Raw genomic sequence first — 17,766 nt, 5'->3', positions numbered from 1 at the left:
AGTCTAAAGTCACGCCCTTCTAAATGAAAGTGTGTATATTTCATATATTTGTTCAGTTCTGTGAGACGTGTAGATTCCTTAGCAAGTCGTATGCTCTGAAAGTGTGAAATAATCTGCCCCAAGCGCATAATAGCACGTGTTCGCTCTGAACAGTAAAAATTACAAAAAGAATGGACCAGCAGCCAATAGAGGGTCTACAGAAGTGTGGGGCTGTAGAGTAACTAGGATGGTTGGAACGTGAAGGAAGGATTATTCGTGAGAAGCGCTGAGGACTACTTAACTCCAAAAGGACAGCATTCGAAATATCATCCAGCGAAGAGAGAGCTAATTGCCGTGGTTCATTTTCAGAAACTTTGTAGCTAACCACGCACGTTCCCTCTACATCAACCCGTTTTCTTATTCACGAGAGCCAGACGACAAATTTTGCGGCCTTCATGCGCTCTCCATTTACCATTTTAATACTTATCTTAAAAACAACAATAATAGGGGCACATAAGCCATGACAACGCTTTATCTAAATGCCGTATAGTGTATCAATGGTACTCAAATGATTGTCTTCCTATGAGGCACATTAAGAAAGGAGGTTGCCGTTTGCATTCAGTATTTCGGCTGATAATTCTCAAGCTAACCTGGCTTTTCTATAAAAGGCTAACATTACAGATCGAATATTGATACAGTTAGACCTTTAACGTACCGCATCCCCACCTTTCCTGACGTCATCACCAAGAGTCGCACTCCGCTTCCGCAGGTGCCCGCAGGAGGAAACCATCCGCGAGTGCGCTTCCAGCGGCATTGTTTGCCTGTCACCAGATCTCCTCGCAACCAAATACTGCATATCAGGCGAGTAACGCAGCAGATTTTTGCTTGAATTTTATTCCGCACGCATTTGCATTGCCTACACGTGTCTGCACGTGCACTATGGCAGCAAATCAAATGCCATTTTGAAGTACACCAAGTTAGTTTTCTTTACATTTTCTGAAAAATTCTGAAGCTTTCTGAAAAAAAAAAAAAAGCCACGCGCGAATTCTAGCAAACAGGAACGAAATTCTACTATAAACTGGCCAAGCATTACAACTGCTTGGAAGTGGCCATTCGCAATCAAGTCGTACGGTGACGCTATGGACTTACGTTGTATGTCCCAGAAATGTTGGAAAGTGGTCCAGCAGCAATGAGCAGCTTGATTTCCGCCTCTATGCTGAAGCAATGGAAATCCGCAAATAAAGACACGGACCAGAAGAGCACAAAGACGGGCGCATTTGTTCGTGTCCTTCTCCGTGTCTTTATTTGCGCATTTCTATTGCTTAAGCGTGTACGACCCACTCGCCCAACAGCGTGCACTCTTAAATCCGCCTTTATAACAGTAAATGAAACAACCTCTACTATGTCATCCCTAAAAGCTGACCTCAGGCAGGGATTTATTGTTTCATTTCCCGATCCCCAAAGTTACTTGCACATAGGAACAGGCCGGCTGACTGGTGCCCATCAACTGATTAATTGCGAGCACTCCTGTAACAGTCCGCCTGATAGTGGGCTCACTTCGAATGCCGAGCCACAGAATCGGTAACAGCAGCACCACACAACTGAAAAGCAAATTCCGGTTCCTGCCAAAAGCACCAAAAGCAGTTAATATGCCACCCCTAACCTGCAAACAGCTATATGGAGTCAGGCGCTGGTTATCTGACGTCCTCCAAACGCTTTACACTATATATATATATATATATATATATATATATATATATATATATATATAAAGTATCGCAGCTAACATTTCCTAAGCAAGTCTTTAATCACATCTAAGAGCTGTTTCGAACACAAATTAAGTGACCATTGTTACCATTTATATTAGGTGCCGGCCACTATTTTTTTTTCTTTCGTTCCACCTACTAAACGCCAGAAACTAATTAATTTATTTTATGGTTTTAATCGCTTAGGCATGAATGGCAAAGCTGTCGTACAACAAGGAAATTGACTAACCCAGGTGCATTTGGCTACGTGCAGCCGAATACACCGCAGTTACAGCGTTTTCATCTACTATTTGGTACACCGGTGCCAGATTCGCACCTACTATGCTGCCCGCAGCAAAGCCATAAAGTGGCACAACCGACTGGAGGGGACATTCGAACCATTTCGCAGCCGAGCGCGCCATTCCACACCTCTGCCAGATGGAGATCCATATGCTTGTCCTCCGAGATTTGGCATCCAGTGCGGCTATCTCTAAGGCTGATGGTGCGCTTCGACGTCTTTGGAGGTGCACTGAGAGCAAAATATGGCCTCAAGGATTGTGTTGTACTGTCCCCCTCTTGTTGGTCATGTTAGCCTATAGAAGTGTTTTGCATTTCTGCTGACTCCAAGATCAGTCCCAGCGGGTAAAGCGGACAAAGTCGGTCAAGCGCGCTGTCGGCAGCTGTTGAAGCGTATCTCGCACATAACAACAAAGCGAAGTTCTGTTGACAAAAGTGCAGAAGGCGCAACGCTGGCAGAATTTTACCAACAGCATAGAATAACATACCAAACAAGAGGGGAGACTCCTGTGCGAGCCCAGCTGCCGACGTCTACTCTGGGCGCACCTAACGGAGGCGGCGAAGCGCGGCAGCGTATAGAGTAGCCTCAGAGATAGCCCTGCTTGCTGTCAAATCTTGGTGGTCAGGGAGCAATGCCTATTGGCTGAGCCGTGTAACGCCGAGCTTGGCCGCGAAAAAGCTCGAGAGTTCCCTCTTGTTAATTAGGTTACTATATGCCAACCGTGTGATTGGGCGCGCGAGGAATATTTCAAGCTCTTGGGCTTTCATTTTGGCCTAATTAAAAGGGCTGCGATGGGTATACTTCCTCGAATGCACTGGAGCCAGGCCATTCTAATACAATAGCGCTAAATGCCCCGTCCACCGGAAATCCGGCGTCGCCGCCAGCGTTGTGAGCTAAAAATCACGAACATGCCGCTAACAGGCGCTAGCTGACATTGCATTTCACAGGCGCTGCCAACTCTGGTCTCTCTTTCGGTCCGGACTTTCCACCGAATAATTTCCTTTCAAAGTTATCTGCCATCATCTGTTCTGCAAGGCAGAACAAGCTGTGGAATATATTTACCTCTCCAATCTGTAACAGTTTCACCTGCGTGAACATTTGTTGCCATCAACTGTGCAATTTTCACCTTAGCAGACGATCCTGACTCGGCAACAGCCTCACCACTGATGCCTAATAAGATGGCGCCCAAAACAGCGCCGGATGCACGGTACATGAGCAGGGTACAGCTAAATGCCTTGCCCTCTGTCCCACCTCTTCAGGTTAGTATAGTAACTGCATTCGCAATTCTGGGCTCCGTCCAAAAAAGCTTTCATGTACTGATCTCCACTACGTGGCCTTTACGCGGTATTTCTCAACTCCTGTATTTACTTAGTTTCACTATACAGATTAATATTGCACCCCTCTAGCTTGTTGCCACTACACCTAAACATCAGGATGTTTGAGGTAGGCACTTCTCATGTAAGCACTAGTCTACGTTTATTGGGTGGGTCTTAGCGCTCTCATACCAGTGCTGAAGAATATAGTCGACCTTATTGGGCCTTGCCCATTATCCCGCATTACTAGAAGCCAATATTTCTGATTTCTGATTATTTTATTTCACATGTTCATATTCATTTTTCATCTTTCATCAACACTTTGGGTATTTTCTTGTGAATCATAATCTTAAGGCAAAGCAGTATTATTTATGATTAAGAACCGAGGTTGAGCAAATATCAGATTTATCTAATATGGATGTCTAGCTTCGAATACCTAACTAAGCATCCATTAATGAGGGGCAAATAGATTTGTTCAGAAAATCATTTAATCTGCACGTGCGGCTGAATTTATTTGCAATGCTTGCGGTTTCCAGCATCCCTCATTTTTTCGCGCTGCTTCTTAGAAAATGCACTATTTACTAAGTCGACTACGCGTATTGCAACACTTAACTTTGTTGACGAATGAACCAATAAGCACTACCGACAAAAGCTCGCTCGCCCAGACTAGTAATATCGCAGATTGATATATAAGCGTTGATTACACAGTATATTCATAACTCTAATAGCGCACATCTTGTGAAAAAAATTATTCCATTTTAAAGCGCCATATTACATTTCAATAATTAAAGTAAATACTAATTAGAGTAAAGGAAATAAAGAGCGCTCATTTTTATGCAAACCTATTCTAGAGTTTTAAAAAGTGTATCAACTCATTTGAGGCATACGGGACGCTGAACGGAGCGTGGGGCCGCATGGCGAATCTCGCAGGCTTACAACGATTGGTCATCCAGGTATTAAGCTTTTTTCTTTTTTTTAAATTCATGTCCTTTCGAATACTTGAAGTGTACAGGACAGTAATTTCCAATCAGCGCGAATAATCAATAGCATTTCAAATTCGAAGTTTGAAATATTCACATTGATCTAGTTTTTAGTAAAACTTCCTATCTATGGTTTATTATATCCCACTTTTCGAACTAAGCCTATCCCTAGCAAACAAAGAAACCAAGGAAATCTTTTCACTATCGGCCAATCGCAAGAAGTTATGAAACACACAGTGCGTTGTTCGGAGCTGCGTAACGCTCAAGAGCAAAGCTGTCACAGTTATTAAAAATGTGGACGTTTTCCGTCGCGCACCAGTCTGGAATTCTGAAAACTGATGAACCAGGTGCATTTGCATGCCAGTCACTGTTACAGCGCATATGTGTTACGAAAAAACATAGCAAGGCAGTCAGATAGTTGACGCGATAATCCAGTGAATGCAATTCGATTTACCTTCTGTGCTTACATGCCTGTTTTTTAATCTAATCATTGTTTTTACTCTCAGCTGATGCTGCATACACGCGACAGAATTTTTCTGGACGTTGAAGCAGCCGGGGCTGGCCCGATAGTAGCGGTGCAAGAAAAAAAAACGGTTTCCTCGCTATTGTGGCACAGTGGAAAGCGGGCGGTTGGTGTTTCTGATGAGAAGAAAGCTTTCCTACTATGCAGTAAATTCGCTTCCACTGTCGCTTTTTTTTATTCTTTTCTACTGCGCTAATTCCTGGTGGTGGAGGCATTGTCTAGAACGGAGGCAGATAAGTGAGTTGGTAGTGGGTGAGACTTTAGTAAGGCAGAGTTGATGGGTGAATGGTAGACGGCGCTTCTCGGCCACGTTTTTGCATTGCGACACTCCTAATGCTCATGCGCCAATAGAATCATCTCACTCATCATGCTTGCGCCCTGCTTCGCTCTCCTTCTCCCCGTTTTCAGCTGACAACTTTTGTCGGGAGCTGCTGCACCAAAGTGAGTCGACCACGTCCAAGGTCACCAGTCTTCAGTGATTCCCTGCCAACGTTTAGCTGGTCGCACCTTCATGAGCACCGCTCCACTAGAGGCCAAGCACCATTCACTGTTCGGGTGGTGCAGACGGATAATTAGGAGGTGAGAGTGTTGTATGTCAAGCCTAGTCAGTTTAGTCTCTTTAATCTCTGTTATTTTACTTCACATCACCGTGTGTTTAGGCGTGTGCAATTGAAGTGCAGCGTGACAAACTATGCCACTCGTACGAACTAAAGAAGCAGTGAAGCTCTACCCACATTGAGGGCCGCTACGCAGAAATGGAATGGTTTGGTTTGGTTTATGGGGTTTGACGTCCTAAAGCGACTCAGGCTGTGAGAGACGCTCCGGAAATTTCGACCTTCTTGGGTTCTTTAACGTGCACTGACATCGTAAAGCACACGGGCGCCTAGCTTTTTGCTTGTACCGAACAGCGGCCGCCGAGGCCGGGATTCGATTCCGCATCCTTGGGCGCAGTAGTCGAAAGCCCAGAAATGATCCGAGATGATAATTTCACCCACATTGGGTGGTTCCCCTTCGTATAATCGCGGCCATGGCGGCCGGAATGAACGTGTTCCCTTGGCTTCAGCAGCCGTTTGTGATTTAAGGCTGCTACTTGTCAAAGAGGACGCTGCGGACTATCGCCATTGTTGTTTAATTCACGTTTATTTTTCAAGCCGTTTCCTTATAAGCGACTTGGCGTAAACGATGATGCGATTTTAGGACTATCGGCGGTCGCGTGTTTAGAGAAGATATAGGTCTAAAATTTACTCGCTATCAAAGTTGTTCGAGATTTTTCTTTTTTACATTACGACGCTTGTTATTTTAAGCCCCCACAAGGCCTCGGCGAAACTGAAGACTCCTCATATTGCTCTGAACAGCGCCTCCTTTATTTTTACAATGCCTGTCGAGTACGGCTGATCCCACCGTCCACGGCCCTCTCCGCTCCTCCCTTCCCACTCTGCCCTTTCGGCTAGCCTTGGCACCTACTCTACTTTTCTGGGCGAGCGATGCGAGCTGAGCGGCACCACGCACATTGCATGGAAAGCGAGAAAGGGAATTTTGCTAACGTTCTCTCTTCCTTCGTGGGGCGGCGTTCTGCATCCCTCATAGTCTACAAAAAAAAAAAAAAAACAGTACAGGGAGACATGAGCTGGGCGTCTTTCGAGGAACTGGAGGTTCAGAGCAAAATATCGTACGAAGAAAACCTCAGCAAAATGGACAATAGATGGGTAACTAAAGTATTTAAATACTTATACCAAACGGGTATTGACCCATAGTGGCGGAAGAGGACCAGAAAACTAACCACTAATTATCTAGGAAGGCAGGACGGAGAGATAAATAACATTAAACGGCAGGTAAAGAACACAGAGGCTAAAAATTAGAATTCTTCGATAGAAAAGAAGCCGACCCTCGACCTATAAAAATGGGAAACTCGGATTAAGAAGGAAAGCTTCTGTGACAACTCAAGAGGCAGCGGCCTTCTCTTTGAAGCTAGATCAGGATGTCTTAGAACCCGAAACTACAGAAGGAAGTTTAATCAAGAAGATGAAACTTGTGCTATGTGCAGTAGATGCCCCGAAACAGTTGAGCATGCTATACTGGCTAAAACAGACGCTTGGGCAAGTTGGTAATCCACTGAGGGTAAACAGCGCAAAAAAAGACGAGGACGAACGAAGTACACAAACGAGCGCTCGTTGTGTACGAACGAGCGCTCGTTTGCGTACTTCGTTCGTCCTCGTCTTTTTTTTGCGCTGTTTACCCTCAATGTTATACTGGACCGTGGCAGTATCCAGCTAGATGCCGATGCGGACAGAGTCCCTCTAGCCGAGTCCCTGTGGTTTAGAGATAACAAAGGAAATATGAACGAATCAGCGGTAGAGGTAAACAAGAGACGTTTGGAATATTGGTGGATAAAGAGCAGGAAGGGGACGCATGGAAGCTCAATCGAAAATAAACATGGGTATTTAAAGATGCATAACCCGGGACTAAAAGCAAAGTCGTTTTAAGTTGACGGATTATCCGAGTCATAAAAAAGAAAGGTTGAGCATGGTGATGGCTATCACCACCCCGTTTCAAAGGGGACACTTCTAACATCCATCCATCCAGGCATCAGACTGCCTGTCGGAAATTGAAGCGTCACTGAGCGCACCGCTCGGTACGCTGCTTATCGCGGAACTGATGCAAGCGCTGGTTTTAACTTTGCGATGCTGAAGTTCTTCATCGACACAGGGCGCTTCCGGCATCCCTAGCGGTTGAAAGGAAGCACAGGGGCGTTGGTGTCCCTAGGAAAGGCTGTGGCAGCGTTTTTGGATTCACGTATCATGTATGACTTTTAGCTACGAACTGCAACATTTCAACAGTGACAATGAAACTACTGGGCAAAAATATGAAATCTGAAGGCGTAGGTAGTTAGTAATAGGCTTAGCTATATTGATTTTCCATTCAGCCAAGTTTAGTAAGAAAAATGAGGGAATGAAATAAATAAGGCATGTTAAATTTTCCTTGAGACGATATTTTAGGAAACTCAACAATCTTCCAGTTGCGGCTCTAATTTTCCAGAAAAAGCTGTCACCTTTATGGCGACAGTTTTTTTTTTTTCTCTCTCTGTCCGCGGTAGCTTCCAGCTATATATTGTTTAAAAAAAGCAAGAAGTGAACTCCATTCTTGAATGCACGGCGCTGCAGTTGAAACCAAAGCATTTGCAGGCTACCAATAAAGTTATGGGCTTAGCATATCCTTTATAACGGCTACGCTGAGAGGATTCATTTGTGGTCAAGTTGGGCTAGTTGGTTCATATTAGACGCAAAGAAAAAACCACGAAAGCGAGACGCTATTGTGGGCAAAACGCACAAACGTAACAGCATAAAACGCTTTATTCGTCTCACAAGGAACAGCCGTTAGGGACGAAAATAACTCAAACGATGCCTCAAGTATGCCATACTCAAGTCATAAGCGGAGCGAACGCCGCCGACACGTCTTTAAACGATGAGCCGCTCCAGCTGATTGCTGATCGCAAACGTGCCGTGCCACGGCTGAAGCGACAGTTACACCGTGAAAGCTATGAAGCAAGAATCTGACAGACGCGTGGTGTACGAGTGCGAAGGAGCTATTACTAGAGCACCAGACCAGTGCGCACCGCCCACAAGCATGGCGCAAGAAACATTTCCAGTGATTCTAGTCTTACCCTAAGAGTAGCGCCGCATCGCAGCAACTAACTGAAGTGAGGCGTACCGACAACCCACATTTCGAAACGGGCAACTCTGCTGGCAATGTAAAAAATAATGGAGGCTCTGCTCTGAGCGAAACAGAAATATGAACGAGATACGGAGATATGGGCAGATAAAATTCCTGATTCGCAAAAACATAAGAAGCCTGAAGAAATGGATCCTATGTGAGCTGAGGCAAGGCGAAACCGCATCGAGAGACTTTGAAATCCCGTTGCGCTTGTCCTGTCGTTTTTTGTTTTCTTTTAATATGCTTGAGAACGCCAAGGTAAATCGTGGAGTTAGGGGCCCACATGCTGCTGCATTTGTAGCCCTCCTGCGATAAGCTATATTTCCGCCGCCTCTTGAATTTGAAAGCATGTTACGGATTCATATTCCAGCAAAAATCATCTCGAACAGCTTTGCGGTACACAATTCCAAAGCGAAATCCGACCGTCTAGAAAGAATTTCGTAAGCATTTTCACTCATGGATTACATACGAGTTCGACAGGTAGGCAGCGTAAGCTGCAAAATACCAAGATGCATAGCCGGGAAGCATACGTAATGAAATCACTCACAATCACATGTGGCTGACCTCCTATGTAAACCCAATGCACGCAGCTAGACAAATGAAAAGATTCCAGTTTACATTCACATGAGAGCCTCGTAAGCTTGTGTGTGTGCTAATCACCGCTCTAATTTATACGCTCCTTTGTTTCTATGTCTTCGCGTGACATCTATTATTCCCCTTCAAATAACCTGCAGCTCAGTCCTTATCCCTATTTTCATTGTTTGTCCTTTCACTGCCCAAGCTTTGACCCCGTTGTTAAATACTGACTGCATACATCCGCCATATAACTTCAATTTTAGTTTCATGCTTAAGCTACGTTGCATAACTGGGGATAGGTGGTCAAGTATACCTGACGAGATTCCTATACGCTTTATAGTTGCGCTCTCCTTACCTAAGCCAGGGGCCGGCATTTCAGCGTTTCATAGAAAAACAAAAATGGGAATTGACATGGAATGGATATACGGCGGTTATCTTTGAAGAGATCAGGTCGGTGCGGCAATCAGATGCTCGCTGTTATCGAAGGCACACCTATGATGGCATACCGATGATGCCACGATGGCTGGTGACTAATAGTAGGTTCAGAAAGAAGAGTCCCTTGAGTCTTCGTCCTCTCGTACAGTGTGTCGACAGGTTGCCGGTTAGGGAAGCCGACTTCATATTTTTACCCACATTGACTTATTATAGGCACCAGCCAAGATAGAAGGAAACTGGAAAAAGGCAGCTCAGGAGAGGCCGACCTTCGATGCTTCTGTGTTTGCGGCTCTTTTTAGAGCCCTCGTTAGTTGAGCAGGGCCGCACTATTTCGAGCTCCAGCACAAGCTCATACAATTGCAGTGAGGGGCATGCAGCTGAAAGGCGCGTAAGGCTTTCCAGCGTTTTACCCACATTACTCTATGCACGAAAACACTTAGAGCGTACTCCCGTGTACACTGCTAACTGAAGAACGCATTTATGCTTCCCCGTGTTGATTTTACTACTACCCTGATGCCTGGAAAGCATTGTTTAGCCCAACAGCACGTTTTCGCTTTAGAAAAATGTTCGGTTGATGGCGTGGTTAAGATAATTATCACCTGTTTGGCTCCAAAGTCACTGGCAGCGTCCAAAGAGCGTTATGCGCCAATTTTGTAATTGGCCTCCATCCCGCCTCGCAACCAATCGCGCTGCGTTCGGCGGCTCACCAGAAAAAGAATAAAAGAAAATGGGGTTAAACTAGCCGGTGGTGCTGCATCATCATCATCAGCAGCAGCATCATTATCATCATCAGCCTGATTATACCCACTGCAGGGCGAAGGCCTCTCCCACATTTCTCCACTTAACCCGGTTGCATACTCTGGTTGCATACTTGCAATGCTGCATACTCCTAGCCTAACAAGTGGCCTCTTCGAGTTTGAGATTGAAGGCTTATAAAACAAACGCTAATTGAGGGCAACTTAAGTTGAAACGGATTGATTATCACGAGCATATAGTTTTAACGTTTCTGGTACAACGTGGCCGCAGCTGCCGAGTTTGTTGTATCTTTTTTTGATTCAATAATATCTGGTGGCACACTTGGTGGTAGAATGAGCAGCACCGTGCGACTGCTTCTTTTACATTGTGTTTGCCCTGACTGGGGCATAAATGTAGCTTGGTGCCTTCTATGAAATAAACTATTTGGAACTTGCTTTCTGTACATGCCGCATGTGCTTCTTCGCTGTGTACTGTCTTCGTCGCTCATGTACGTATTACCTTTCGAAAAGCAAGTGTAGTCAAAGATCATATTGAAAGCCCATTTGCCCTTCCATTGGCCCATTTCCTTCAGCAGACGCATGCTGGTCACGCATGCGTCTGCTGCAGCTGAGGCTCAAAGGGAGCACTGCAGGTGAGGCTCAAAGGAAGTACCTTTGCAAGACAAACATGAACCACCTTTGCAGACTGCGAGGTTCGAAACTGGGAGGGGGGGGGGGGGGGGGGGGCAGTGGGGTTTGCAGAGCTTCTCCCAAGCGCGCACCCCTAGAAAAGCCGAGCACCAGGCCGGGGGACGCTTGTGCCTCTTTTTACCGTTGGGTGTCCGGCGGTGTGTCAGCAGACGAAGAATTAAGGCTTTTAGAACAGCGCACTGTCGTGCACCGCTACAGTCAACAGAGCATGCGCAGATGCCCGTCAGAGCCATCTACGCATACGTGTTGGTGGTTGGAAGCAGCGGTAAAGGGTAACGGAATCCTAAATGCCTTTATTGAAACCTCGTATTGCTAGCAGTTCTGTAATTATGTTCAAAAACCATATCAGGGTACTCCATCTCAGACTAATTTAGTGATCTCGCACAGTTAATCATGTTACCGATGTTTCTTCATTTTCCCTCCTGCAATAGCACCTTCGACATACATCATGGCTAGTGACGAGTGCAGGAATAGCGACTACAGTACCCTATATGGCGTTTAAAAGGCTTAGTATTTCTTTCAGGCACAAGCAGCCCAACGGAAGATGCAGAACATGGACGCACCTAAAGGAATCAATAAATGTTGCTCATCATCATCGCCATAAAGGAAGGAACGCTGCCTAAAAATGTGCAAATATTGCGGAACTGAAGAAAAGAATATTCGCGAATACTTAAGAGCCCTCACAACAATACACCCGGAGAGTCCTGCCTTCCATAACTCACGATTACTTGCGCGTAAACTCCGTTCCGCGCCAGTTCCCATGAGAGTTCGCAGAGTGCATTCTTCGCGGGCCGTTTCAGTGCCGCGCTCACCGAATCGTAAATCAATAGATCGGTGCGGCTCCTCTCCAGAAATAACTCCGCGGCTCCCGTGTCTCGAGTTTGTACGAGTCGAGAATGCACGCTCGTCTTCCGCGGATGCCCCCTCCTGCTGTTCCGCGTTTGCCCTAAGATGCTTGACAAGACATCGCCCTCTCGTGCATTCCGAAGTGATTTCATGATAGCATGTGTCTAAAGTGAAGCGAATGCCTCTGCATCATTTAGAAGCTCTTATGGGTACTATTTTAGACTAAACTCAAAGATGCCACTTCAGTAAACTCTCTCGCAAATGCAAAGACTGTTGATTTACACTATGCGTACGCTGTTCCTGTTCATTAGAGAACAGGACTACCGAAGGGGCGACAGGTTTTTCAGGACGCTACGACTGTTGTCGTACTAGGGCCATCTAGCACTTTAATGAAACGTATATGAAAATACATACTTACAAAAAAGCATTTATAAATATGGCGAGGCTAGGGTGGTCTAAACAACCCGACTAGAGGAGATTGAATTTGTAACTAATACACTCTGGTGCAGGGAATGGTATACGCGGCAAACTGTCCCTTGTGCACGTCTGGCAACCGAAACCGCTAGTGAAGGACCATGTTTCAATATAAGTGTCCTCAAGGGTTTTCATACGAGTTTCCATTTGATGCCCTGATGTTTCCTTATAAGGATCATGCTCCTCGTTCGCATCGCGCATTCAGTAGGTCTGCCATTTTTTATTCAACTTGATCCAGCGACCCTTCGTGAGCTATGACCAGTGCGCGAAAAGACAGTAAAATCTATTTAATTTGGCCGGCATCACTGCAGAAAACTGCGTAATTCAGGCATTTCTTCTAGACCCGTCGAATCTATGTGATATCGTGATCAAAAGCAAGAGACAATTGCAGGTGACGCCCGGGATCATGTCAAACTTCATAATGACGTCATGCTGGCGTCCGCATGCCAGTGTTGGCGCACTAGGCCAATCCAAGTCATCAGGGGCAGAACTGGGCCGGCATTTACAACAGAAGTGCTTTTTCAGTTGGCGTGCACATACAGTTAGGCACCATCCTGGCCCGCGCTGGCAGGGGTCCCTTAGTTTTGTTCGACTCGTCATTTTGCATTTGATTACTTACATTCAGGCGTCATTACTGTAATTACCATGCATTATTTCATTACAATTAGTAAGCTTTTACCTCACATCTATATTCACAATCTTATGAAGACCTTGGTGATGTGCTCATAATTTCCTGAAAATCCTCGTGTAGTTTTTCTTTGTTTTTTTTTTTTTTTACGGAATCTCAAAAATAACCGCCGAGGATTTACGTATGGAAAGGGTTGTTTAGTTGTTGCTTCGTACAGCCCACTGTACTTATTTAACTTAGCGGCTGAGTCGCAATTAATAACCCATTTGTAATTAAATCGTCTTTTCAGCGCAGGATGTTGTATTGTATTCGTAATTCTTGAAGCGCAATAAAACGATATAACTCTCACGGCTCACAATATGATTGAAAATGTCCTGAAAATATCCGTTTTCAGGAATTAAGTTCTCACCTGCGCGTAAGGGGGCTTAAACATCTGCGTGACTCGGCCACAAATTTGTCTTCGTCCGCAGAGCGATTATTAAAACATCAACGTGAATTCAGAGCTTTGTATGCGATTAATATAAGTGTCGCAATGTCTGGTAACGTTTAGCAGCGCTGGCTTGTCCAGTATAGCCTCAAGCGTTGCCATCTGTGGACCATCTCCCATCTGAAATAAGTGATCCTCATTTCTTTTTTGGTGATGCGGCTTTCACGTGTGTTACCCATTTCAGTGCGCTTTTGGCCGCGTGGCAGAGACCAGAAAGTGCACGAGGCTATCACCAAGCGATGCAGACAGGAGCTCGCTGGAGCTCAATAGGGACGCTGAGGATACCTCCGTCGAAATACTCGTCTCGTCAAAATTTATTTTTCTAGCTCTTTTTAGCTTTTTCAAGCTATATTTGTAGTTTGTACCGCAGCTAAAGACGTATTCATGGCTTAAAAAATAGATTTTAAGTCGTTTTGTTGCCACTCTATTCAAGTTTGTCTCGTCTACGTTTAAAAGATTGACTGCCGCCATTTTTAAATTAATTGTACTAAAGCGCAGTCTCTCGTAGCTACGGTGGAAAGTTGGATGCTGACGGTTGTAATTTACTTGCACAATCAGTATTTTGCATTTCACACATTTCTAGCTTAAATAATCAGTTACCGATAATAGCGGCCTCTTTGTTGTTAAAATACCGCAGTCTATCAACACAGTGGCCAAGCTCACGTGTCCTTAGTATCCTTTAAACAAAAAAGCATGTTAACAACCGCTACTGTATTCATAATCATAGGACTGATAGATGAAATGGCGATATCGCAGCAATATGTCGGAACTCCGGCAGTGTAAACGTGTAATTCTGCTGCCTAGTTCAAGAAGTGGGCATTTTGTCGTAAAACACAGCTGAAAAGCATTTTGTTACGTATATAGTTTGCAACATGAAGCATGCACTCGCATAAGCGGATGGGTCAATGCGTTCAAACATGTGCCTATTCCTTGTCTGATTGCAGCACGAAGAGTGCGAGACACTTCCATGATGACCGACATCGCTACTGCCCCCTACAGTGCCGGTGGAGTTGGCAAGATCAGTAACGCTCTGCCCTGAGCGTGACGGTGGAAGCCGACGCATGACGACCTGTACTACGATCACCAGGAAAAACGCCCACAAAAAACGTTTATGCGGGCTCAGTTTGACAGAGGATTAAGTTCAACGTAGGTCTGCGGAGGAAATGAATCACTTTTCCAAGCTTTAAAGAAGTCACTCGGCTTGTCTTTCATTGTATGACAGATATTACCGATGCGTGACGTTCGCATGTGCAAGTAGCACTGCACGCTCATACATTGTTCTCACTCCTGGGGCGAAAGTGGGCCAACTTACTGTGCCAATAAAACATCTAGAAGAAATACCTTTTCGCGTTCCTGAAGCACGATTATACATCAAGTATTCGTTCTGGCATTAACAGACATTGCAATAGCGTTACCGGCAAGCTATCCGCTAAACAATAATGTTTGCTGTCCATCACCTTAAAACATTAACACATTAGACTAAAACACGAACTCATTATCTTAGAACATGAAACTTTTTAAAACATAAATCAGATGAGGTATGTTTCACTTGGTTTTTCAGAGCCAGTGTCTTCAAGGTTGTCGCTCCGTAATCAAGAATATCCGCAAAAACGATACGCTAAAGAACTTCAGATATACAGTGCTGATATTTGTAATCTTCATACAGGCTCAGACAGTGCTGCACATAAAGCTTCATTTGGGTTCAGCGTCCCTGGTATTTTAGGGAGCATTGCCAGCTGTCAAACGAGGCTTCAGCTGGACGGAAGGGCAGACATATTTATCTAATATAGAATACAATGAATACATGCGAGGAGGGGGGGGGGGGGCGACCACACGTTTTTGGACCCAGGCGTTTTAGCCGAAGGGGCTCTACTTCTCTGCAAAAAAAAAAAAAAAAAAACAATGCTTGGGAGGGGTTATAAAGTACAACTTCAAAAATGAAATAGCGTCACGCTGCAGTATCGTTAGGGTGCATAGGTTTCAACTTGCCAAAGCGACATATACAGCTCTGAGGGACGCCGTAGTGTAGGGCTCTGGGTAAATATAGAGCACCTCCGATTCTTTAAAGTGCTTTGAAATCAGCCGCACTCCCGCTGCGGCCGAGATTCCAACTCGGGGCGTCGAGATCAGTGACCGAATATCAAAGCCACTGATTCCCCAGAGCCAGAGCATTGGATCTACAGACGGTGTGTGTGGGTAAAAAGGGCAAACCCTCCTCCGAAGCAAAGCAGTGAAGGCAACGGCAGTGTTCTGCCCCTGTTTTTCTATGCTTTTATAGCGTCAACTCCTAGGTCCAGTGTGGAAATGACGGCATGGAACCTACATACAGCACGTCATCGACAGAAGCCACTCTCCTTCTGACCTCGTCGGCGTCGCCATTTTCCAGTAAATAAGCGCAGAAGTTTCCATCCACTACACACGCATACAATGACACTGTGGTCACGTGTACGCTTTTGTTCCGGAGCCACTCCCGCAATGCAATCATCACTGCGGTGCACTCGCCAAGAGCTCGCATACTGACAGTCATCAACGCCTCGGGGATATTACTGGATCAACGAATGAATGTCTAGGCAAAAAAAGTTTCTTCTATTTCTTAGACTTAAAATACTAACTCGCCAAGAGATCGTTTTTCACCTCCACTTGGTGGCACAATTCCGTATACTGACACAAACAGCATAATTCCTAAAGCTTTGACATTATTGACGAGATTTTCTGGAAAGCTCATGCAGCTAGCAGCTCCGGCGAGCAATGTGGTAACATGAAGAACGTAAACAGCCACCGGAGGTGGAGGAAGTTTCTTTGTCGGATATCGACTCTTGCTTTTATAAACTCCAGGTGCAGAGAAAGTGATAGGACGCTGAAAGAACAAGAACAGCCTGCTGACAAAGAGCAGCAGTTCCCTTTTCGTACGATGATAAGAGGATTGCGCAGGGACCGTTGCTTTCACCTGACAAGTTTTATCTCTACTGACACATGCTGCTTGGGGCTGCTAAGTTTCCTTTTCGCCTTTATTGTTTTGCGGATGTGAGAAACCAAACATTTTACCTGTTTAAATTGGAATTTTGTCTTAGCATCACTGCCGTCTCTTCGCTATGTACAGGTGGAAAAAGGGTGCGTAACTTGGAGCTATCTCCACCCGGACCGGGCTCTAAATTTTTCATTGCTGGCGAACTACGCATAAAAAAAATAAACAATAATAAGCATTACAAAATCTGCTTTAAATATTATTTTTCTCTTTATAGTTCCGGACTTCATATGTGGCTTCTACAACAGAGAACTCTGTAATTTGTATTGTATTTGTTGTTAATTAAACACGTTATGACATACCTAAAAAATATTTGGGCACTAATCAGACACAATGTTAAGAATTCTTGCTTCTTTGGAGGTTTGAAAATTCTGTAAAATGTGGCTTACTCTGGACAGGTCCTCGTGACAAACGCACCACATGTTCATCAGCTAAAAAAAATGATAGCAGATATCTCTGTAAAACAGATTATATTGTGAAAGTATGGGAAGCCGCAGTTCAAGTTCTATTATGGCGCCATCTAGAAGCCGCTGCATGCAAGTCAAGACCAAACAAGGGTCCCTAACAACCTCACAAACCACCGGTAAGGAACTCCAATGTGGCAGAATTTTCCTACCTAAAAGATGTCAAAACGAACTAAAACCAAAAGGTAAATCCCCCTGACAAGCCAAGCAGCAAGAAATTACAACATTCGCATCACCGCAAAGAAAAAACAGTGGGAAAAAAGAACAGTGCAAAACCAAAGAGCCACTAAATACGATGAAAGCACTTCTTGGCCGCGCATAACCAAAGCTGCAAGCCATACAGAAGAGGAGCAAATTAGCGACGTTAACACACAAAAACCAAAATGCCTAAAGAAATCCGAACAATTCCTCCAACACTGAAAAAATAAATCGCAGAAAGAAAGCGGGAGACTAACAGATGGACTTATCCATCTGCCTACTGAACATGTAAGGTGGCAGCAAACTGAGATGGCAAGAAGCTCAACACCAAATTAACCAACCGAAAATTTATGTATACGCCCTAACTGAAGCACACATCAAAGATGACGAAGGGCCTCATGTACACAAAGGAGTAGAGTGGTAAGGCAACGATAAAAACGTGGGCGCCAAACATGAAGGGGGAGTCGGATTTCTAGCACAAACAACCCAGAAAATCTGCATTAGCGAAGGCCAAAACTCCAGTCAAGAACTCTTGTGGGTAAAACTATAACCATAGAAATGCACAATATATATGTGCGTGATATAAATGGCTACAGCATCTAAAGACAAAGAATAAAATAAGCGAATATATGAATGCAT

The 17,766-nt window shown here is 44.8% G+C and overlaps 1 protein-coding gene across 1 annotated transcript in view; it reads left to right on the top strand.

The window, feature by feature from the left end:
* LOC146185273 (neural cell adhesion molecule 2-like) overlaps positions 1 to 848 on the top strand; it is a 35,116-nt gene extending 34,268 nt beyond the window's left edge. Inside the window, exon 11 of the mRNA XM_084607787.1 lies at positions 749 to 848. Coding sequence (XP_084463913.1) covers positions 749 to 848 — 100 coding nt within the window. The remainder of the gene's footprint in view (positions 1 to 748) is intronic.
* The last annotated feature ends 16,918 nt before the right edge of the window (positions 849 to 17,766 follow it).

This window comes from Amblyomma maculatum, chromosome 6 (genome assembly GCF_055883805.1).
Source record: "Amblyomma maculatum isolate TAMU_Amacu chromosome 6, ASM5588380v1, whole genome shotgun sequence".
In the NCBI taxonomy this organism is placed as follows: Eukaryota; Metazoa; Arthropoda; class Arachnida; order Ixodida; family Ixodidae; genus Amblyomma; species Amblyomma maculatum.
This window is presented reverse-complemented; position numbering and strand designations above follow the sequence as displayed.